The sequence below is a fragment of the Echinops telfairi genome, unplaced genomic scaffold (assembly GCF_000313985.2).
Source record: "Echinops telfairi isolate 266 unplaced genomic scaffold, ASM31398v2 ScPeMD7_70;HRSCAF=299, whole genome shotgun sequence".
NCBI classification, from domain to species: Eukaryota; Metazoa; Chordata; class Mammalia; order Afrosoricida; family Tenrecidae; genus Echinops; species Echinops telfairi.
In genome coordinates this window covers 25,922,617-25,930,489 of record NW_022103968.1, presented here as the reverse complement: position 1 = coordinate 25,930,489, position 7,873 = coordinate 25,922,617, and the positions used below count along the sequence as shown (strand labels likewise).

Below are 7,873 nucleotides of genomic sequence, written 5' to 3'. Positions count from 1 at the left end.
TCTGAAGTGAATTCCCCCTGGGGGAGGGTGGTGCCGTGCACCCAGTTGGTAATGGGGCTGGCCCCTTAGGCCTCTCCCTGGTTCCCTACTTCCTGTCAGTGTGTTGCAGGTATTTTTTATTTTTGTGTTTAAATCAGGGAACTGGAGGAGTTGGTGCAGTTCTTTCAAAACGGGGTTCCTCGTGATTATGAGGAAGAGACGTTGCTTTTGTGGATACAGACCAGGCCGGGTATCCTGAGCTGTTCCTTGACCCAAATAGCTCCCTTACACCTCCCTCCCACTGGGGAATTTCTAGGAGAGAACACTGTGTCACATAATACAAATAGTCGAATCAGTGTTAGAACCAAGCGGGGCACTCGGTCTTCGACACCTAGGCCTTTGAGGTTGAAAAGCCATCTTCACCTACGTTTTGCTTCAACAATGCTGTTCCGTTTCCCACCTCACCTCACCTTCTCCTTCCATTAGAATATTTCCCCCCTTTTATCTCTCAGGTCCTTGGAATAGCTCTGACATCTACTTATCTAAATCCTACTTAGGCTTCAGGAGCCAATTAAAAGACACAAAGTTTCCCACTACATCCCATATCATCTACCCTATTTTGAAATGCAAACAACAAGCAGATACACAGCCACAAGCAGATACAGTGCCGCCTTGGCCGTGGCTTCACTCTGTGTGTTCGATGAGAAAACAGCAGTCGTGATTGATGCGCACGCTGCCTAACCTAACCTCCTTGCCGGGAAGTTTTCACTGTAACTTCTGATTCCAGATGTCACTGCACCGCACCCACCGGCATGTCTGCAACTTACTGGAGTACACAATCTATGTGAGCCCAAGAAGCGAACACATGCAAGAGGGGACGGGGTGATCAAGAAAGCACAAGTTTTGTGTTTAAACTGTAAAGAAACGGCGATGACGTGGCATTTGGAAATGCGGAGAAATGAATGAAACCCTCCGTTTCGGGATTAAAAAAAAATAAAACAAACAAACACAATAGATATCTCAGAGGAACTAAAAATAGGAGCAGCATTTTTCCACTGGGGTCTGACATTGTTTTTCTATGCATGGGGATGATTGGAATAGGATTTTAGCTCTGGCTCCAGAGGATGTGGAAAAATAGACCTTGGGAACGAGCTCCACTGGTATGGGAACCCTGGTATTTATGACGAGAGTAATAATCGTAAATGAAAGCCCTGCCGGCGGCGGGGAGGGGGTGGGGTGGGGCATCATGTAGGTTTGAAGCAGACCTGGCTCCCGACTGGTTCCATCCCCGTGACTGCCCTCTCTTGGAGTCTTAGCACCTTCCTCTTGATCATCCCTCCCCTGAAATGTGTTTCTTTTTAAATGTTTCAATTAGATCTTAAATGCTTTTTAATATCCACCTGGTTCGACATTTGGAAGCTGAGTCAGTGAAAGTTCTCCTCACAATCAGGACCTGTCTTGAGTGGTCTTTATGGTCTCACAGTGAGCAGAATCTCTCTTAGACTTTCTGTCCAAGGCTGGGATCACAGCTGGTATTGCAGAGGGAGGAGGAGGCTGAACCAACATTCTAGAAGATTCTAGAAAATCCCACCGCTCCTGAGCCATTGTTTAACGGAGTAAGCAGTAGCCTGTTCACTGCAGAAATGTCCTTCTTTGATTGGTGGAGAAGGGCTCAGGAGGAAAGGGAAGGGATTGAGAGGGTGAAAGGGGGACTGGGATGTAAGATGCTCTTGACCTCCCAAGGCCAGGCTTTGTTGGGATGAAACATTTTCAGGGAGGAGGGGAAGCAGGCACATTCCTGCAGCGCTAGAAGGGAACTGCAGCCAATCATAGGGTGTCAGAGAAGGGCTGCCCACTGGGTGGCTTCCTCGTGATGACTTTCCATTCAGGTGCGCCAGAGCCCAGGAGTCAAAATTCCCTGAGAGGGAAGCCCTCAAGGAGCATCAGTTCTTGTGAAGGGAGGTAGCTTCCCTTTCAGAAAAGCTGGGTTTTTCTTTCTTTCCCAATACCTGTCCAAAACATACCCAAAAAAGGAGGGAAGTAGGAAAGCCCTAAACAAGGCGTTGGAAACATTCTCTGGAGAAGGTAAATGGCATCACCGGTTTTGTTTTATTTACTTGTTTTGGGTTAACTCTGAGGACAAATGCTCCTTTTCGCGAAACAGAATTTTGTGTATTTAAACAAGTGGACGGTGTTGCTTCTGAGAAATCCCTCTTAGGGCAAATGGATTTGATCCTTTGGAAGGTTTGGGTAAGTCCTTGTGCTTCCGTGCGATTAAAATTTCAGTTCACTTTGGACCGGTCCTTAGGAAAGACCAATCATTAAAAAAAAGGTTATCCTGGTTGATATAGTAGAGAGAGTCAGCAAAAGTGAAGGAAACTTTCAATGAGATGGATTGACACACTAGCCAATGGACTCAAAATGACTAATTATTGGGAAGATGGTATAGGACCAGGCATTGTTTCGTTCTGCTAGGCATAAGGTTGCTATGCCTTGGAACCAACTCACTGGCCTTTCACAATAACAACACGGAAGCAATTTGTGTTGCACAGTTTTCTGTCACTAGGCACTTTTCTGAGGGAAACTCAAAAGCTTCTCTATAAACTCAGAACTTCTGTAGAACTGTGTTCAGAATTCAGGGTTTTGTTGAATCTTCCCCCAACCCCCGACATGTATAGAGACCTATTTTGGTGTTTTACTCTTTGGCCCGGACAGGGTGCCTCCTCAAATCTCCCAGATGTCCAAGGTTATTCTTTGTAGATGAACGCACTTAACCACTGTCCTTCCTCCGCATCGGGATGTCCAGGGAAGGGCTGTGGCAAGAAATGGTTAGGCAGCATAAGGATTTGCTAGAAGGATTGGGTTTTTCTCTAAGTGACATGCTCAAAGTGAGACCAAGTCAGAACCTAACAGGATTAGACGTCTGCAGCAACTATTCAGCAACCTCAGGCCATGTGTAGCTATTGTGAACATGAAAATGGAGCAGAGTACAGGATTGTGTTGATTTTTTTCCGCCTCCGATTTTGAGAGACCTTTAAGAGCACCTATGGACTTTGCTTATTCACAGAGGGTGTGCTAGTTACCCTTCATGAATGAGGAAACGAAGATCTGTCTTACCAGGAAGTGTTGGCCCAGGCATCTGTGCATCTTGGGTGTACATAAAGGACGTAACCTCTCGGCTTTCCTCAGGATCAACATCACTGTCATCCCTTGTGCAAACAGAGTTTGGTTTATCTGCCATTGTAAATTGGCTTGGTGGGTCCTTGCGGACACCTAACTGTGATGTCTTGAACATCCGACTGGCTTCTGAATTGCCTAGTGTCACACTTCCTGGACTGGTCTAGCTTTTTGGAAACACACAGGAAATACCTGTAGGTTTGGCAAGTTCTTCTCTCCCCCTTCCCTCTTCTCCACACTTCTATTTGGAAAGTGTTCATTTAGCATTTGGGAACCTTTAATCATACTTCCTCTCAGTTCCCTTAAACACACTCAGACTTTACTTTTTCCCCCCTCCCCTTTTGGACTTTACTTTTGAAAGTAACATGGGCTCATTTCCAATCAGCTGACTTAGCACTATGTCTAGTCTTAACATTTGTCATTTTTTTCCTAAAAACCCCCAATTTTTTTTTTAATGCATTGGGCTGCTAACTGCAAGGTCAGCAGTTCAAAACCACCAGCTGCTCTGAGGGAGAAAGATTAGACATTCTACTGTAAAGAGTCACAGTCTCAAAACATGAGGGCAGTTCTACCGTTGTCCTGTAGGGTTGTTATGGGTTAGAATAGACTAGATGGCACTGAGCTTGGTTTGGAGAGACATTTCCATAGTGCGACTCCTGCAAATGTAAGCCAAGTCCTGGAATAGAATCCGATTTTCTTCATCTGAACATCTTTTTCAGATGTCATTCATTCATGTCATCCCTTATTGCTGACTCATGGCAACCTTCTGGGACAGGGAAGAGCTGCCTCTGTGGGTTTCTGAGACTGGAACTTTTGACTTTCTTTAGGGGTGGCAGTGGGAGGAGCAAGGCTAGAAGCAGAAGGGACATTATTTGAAATACTCAGAATATAGTTTAACATCTATCAATACTGCTTTGAATGTCCGCAGTTGTTCTAGGTCCTGGTGGGAGAGTCATGGAGAAAATATCGTTGTCCTCTAGGAGTTTATGTTCTAGTTGAAAGGAGACAGACAATACGCCAACTTAATAATTGATTTGGTATATTAGAACATGATCTTTGCCTTGAAGATTAAAAAAAAGCACACCTGCAGCATTGGGAATGTTTGCGAGGCTAAATTAAACTGGCCACAGAGCAAAGCCCTGAAGGAGCTGAACTGGCAACTATGTAGACAGCTGGGGGAATAGCGGTCCAGACACAGGAAACACAGCCTGGGCAAAAGCAAAGGCAATGCCCCCCCCCCCCCCCCACACACACACACTGCCCAGAGTGATGATTGGGAACTAACTACAAGCGCAGGTCTGTTCAGCATTGGATGAGGTCAGAGATGGAAGGGGAGGGAGCAGACCCTTTAGGCCCTAAAGAGTCTAAAGTTTAGGGCTTTAGCCCTAAGGTTTAGAGCATTGTCTAGTGGCTTTTTCTGTGATGGAGTAGGAAGCCCCAGCGGGTTTCAATCCCAGAGTGGCAAGATCTAGATTTACCAAACTCAGCCTGGATGCTGGATTAAGATCAGGTGGCAGGTGTAGAAGTGAGGCCACTGCAGCCAGACCTACTAGAAATGAATCAAACATTTGATTTATTTACAAAAAAAGGGAAGAAAATGTGCCTGTAGCCTCTTTTTGTAAAGGAGCCAATTATTTTTTCAATGCTTATGTTGCGAGAAAAAGGTCAAACTGACAGCCACTCTGTCACGGGGAACTAGACCTCCGGACTCTTTGCCCCCCAGAGTGGACTATGAACTTAGCAGGGCTTTGGCCGTGCAATTGAAAATGTACCTTTATGGAGTGGCTTGGGATGCCTACGCCTTCCCGCATCTCGAACTTTACCAGGATGCTTGTTAAAAACAGACTTCTGGCCTTCTCCCTTTTAATAAGTTAGGAATGGACACGGAGAACGTATATGTTCAACACGAATGTGCGATACACTTGGGGCTAGAAAGTTTAGGGAATTGAACCTCGACGGCCGGCAGGTGGCGCTACGTGACCGCAAGCCGAGGACCGCAAGCCAGGTAGGGGAGACCGGCGCGCGAGCCGGTCCGCCGCGGTGCACCGACCACCGCTAGCCCCGGAGGCGGCTGCGCGTGCACACAGTTGGTGAGAAGGGGCGCGCGCGCAGCCGTGGCGAGTGCCTGGGCTTCCTGTGAACTTGGCGTGCGCCTTAAGCCGTCGCTACTCAACGTAGCTTCTCGGGCACGTGGGGCAGGAGGGCACAAGCTCTCTGTACGCGCATCGAGCCCTTGGTGGCCAGCAACTCCGCGCAGGGAGAACAGGCGGCCTCGCGCTACAGGGCGTCGGTCCAACCAGGCCAGCAGCGGACGCGGGAGATCTACTACTGAGTCCCCTCGGCGAGCGCTAGCCCCGTGGCCGGCTTCTTTTCATTGGCTACCGGGTCTGCGGCCACGCCCCCTTGCTGGAGTTCTCATTTCTGATTGGCCGTCGAGCTCTGGCTGGCCACGCCTCCTCTCCTCGCACATACACAAGAGTCACGCGCTTTTCAGTTGGAAACCTGGCGTGCTGAGGAGGACGGTGGCAACCCCTTTCCCCACCCACTGCCCTTGCCATTGGTCCGAGGCGCCGCTCGAGGCCACGCCTCCATTCCAGCCCCCTGGCTGGGAGGCCGAGCCCCCGCTCGTGGTTGGCTCGCCGGGCTGCCTCTCGCGGGAGCCGCTGGCCCTCCTCTCCCTCCCCACCCCCCCTCCGTCGACCCTAGGGGTTCCTCAGCCGGCCGAGGCCGGGCCAGTGTCAGTCAGGGAGGTGGACCGCTGAGCACTGGGCGCGACGCTCCGTTGCAGCTTCGCCCAGGGCCCGGTGCTTGCCCTCGTGCCGCCGGGTGGGAAGGATGAAGCCGCAGCTGGAGCAGCCAGCCCATGATTGGCTGTGGCGCTTGTGAACCCGAAGTAAAGATGGCGGGCGGGCAGGCAGCCGCCGCACTGCCCACTAGGAAGATGGCGGCACGCCGCAGCCTCCGCGCCCGCGGCCGGGGGGTCCTGCAGGCAGCGGCGGGGCGGCTGCTGCCGCTGCTGCTGCTGAGCTGCTGCTGCAGCGCGGGCGGCTGCGCGGCGGCGAGCGAGAGCGAGGAGACGGTGATCATCGGGTTGCGGCTGGAGGACACGAACGACGTGTCGTTCATGGAAGGGGGGGCGCTGCGGGTGAGCGAGCGGACCCGGGTCAAGCTGCGGGTGTACGGGCAGAACATCAACAACGAGACGTGGTCCCGCATCGCCTTCACGGAGCACGAGCGGCAGCCCCACAGCCCCGGCGAGCGCGGGCTGGGTGGCCCCGCGCCGCCGGAGCCGGACAGCGGCCCCCAGCGCTGCGGCATCCGCACCTCAGACATCATCATCTTGCCACACATCATCCTCAACCGCCGCACCTCGGGCATCATCGAGATCGAGATCAAGCCGCTGCGCAAGATGGAGAAGAGCAAGTCCTATTACCTGTGCACATCGCTCTCCACGCCCGCCCTGGGCGCCGGCGGCCCGGGCTCCGCCGGGGGCGCCGTCGGGGGCAAGGGGGGCTCCGGGGTGGCCGGGCTCCCGCCGCCCCCGTGGGCCGAGACCACCTGGATTTACCACGACGGCGAGGACACGAAGATGATCGTGGGCGAGGAGAAGAAGTTCCTGCTGCCCTTTTGGCTGCAGGTGATCTTCATCTCGCTGCTGCTGTGCCTGTCGGGCATGTTCAGCGGCCTCAACCTGGGGCTCATGGCGCTGGACCCGATGGAGCTGCGCATCGTGCAGAACTGCGGCACGGAGAAGGAGAAGAATTACGCCAAGCGCATCGAGCCCGTGCGCAGGCAGGGCAACTACCTGCTGTGCTCGCTGCTGCTGGGCAACGTGCTGGTCAACACCACGCTCACCATCCTGCTCGACGACATCGCCGGCTCCGGCCTCGTGGCGGTGGTGGTCTCCACCATCGGCATCGTCATCTTCGGGGAGATCGTGCCCCAGGCCATCTGTTCGCGGCACGGCCTGGCCGTGGGCGCCAACACCATCTTCCTCACCAAGTTTTTCATGATGATGACCTTCCCCGCCTCCTACCCGGTCAGCAAGCTGCTGGACTGCGTCCTGGGCCAGGAGATCGGCACCGTCTACAACCGGGAGAAGCTGCTGGAGATGCTCCGGGTCACCGACCCCTACAACGACCTGGTCAAGGAGGAGCTGAACATCATCCAAGGAGCGCTGGAGCTGCGCACCAAGACGGTGGAGGACGTGATGACCCCGCTCCGGGACTGCTTCATGATCACCGGCGAGGCCATCCTGGACTTCAACACCATGTCGGAGATCATGGAGAGCGGCTACACGCGCATTCCCGTCTTCGAGGGCGAGCGCTCCAACATCGTGGACCTCCTCTTCGTCAAAGACTTGGCCTTTGTGGATCCGGACGACTGTACCCCCCTGAAAACCATCACCAAATTTTATAACCACCCCTTGCACTTTGTTTTCAACGACACCAAGTTGGACGCTATGCTGGAAGAGTTTAAGAAAGGTGGGAGATTTTCGTTTCTCGCATTGGCTTGCTTTTTCTTTTTCCCGCTTGCTCCCTACAGGAGCCCTCCACCCCTCCGACCAACCCCCCAAGGCGAGTTGACCGGAATTTCTCCTTGGCTCTCTTAATTGTAAAGCTGAAAGGGCGGCGTGGATTGGGGACGGATTGAACTGGGAAGCGCTCCTGCCGTCACTGGCGGGGTTTCTTTCTCCGTCTTCCCCCCGCTCCGCTAC

The 7,873-nt window shown here is 52.7% G+C and overlaps 1 protein-coding gene across 1 annotated transcript; it reads left to right on the top strand.

Annotated features, from left to right (window-relative positions):
- The first annotated feature begins 5,894 nt into the window (after window positions 1-5,894).
- On the top strand, window positions 5,895-7,768 carry LOC123521820 (metal transporter CNNM2). The gene has a single exon (XM_045291426.1). It carries the CDS (start codon window positions 6,020-6,022, stop codon window positions 7,766-7,768), a length of 1,749 nt encoding a protein of 582 aa, XP_045147361.1. The 5' UTR covers window positions 5,895-6,019.
- Window positions 7,769-7,873: the final 105 nt, after the last annotated feature.

Bases quoted from the DNA above. Each gene is read 5' to 3' on its own strand.
- LOC123521820 (XM_045291426.1), top strand. From the start codon at position 6,020: ATGATTGGCTGTGGCGCTTGTGAACCCGAAGTAAAGATGGCGGGCGGG.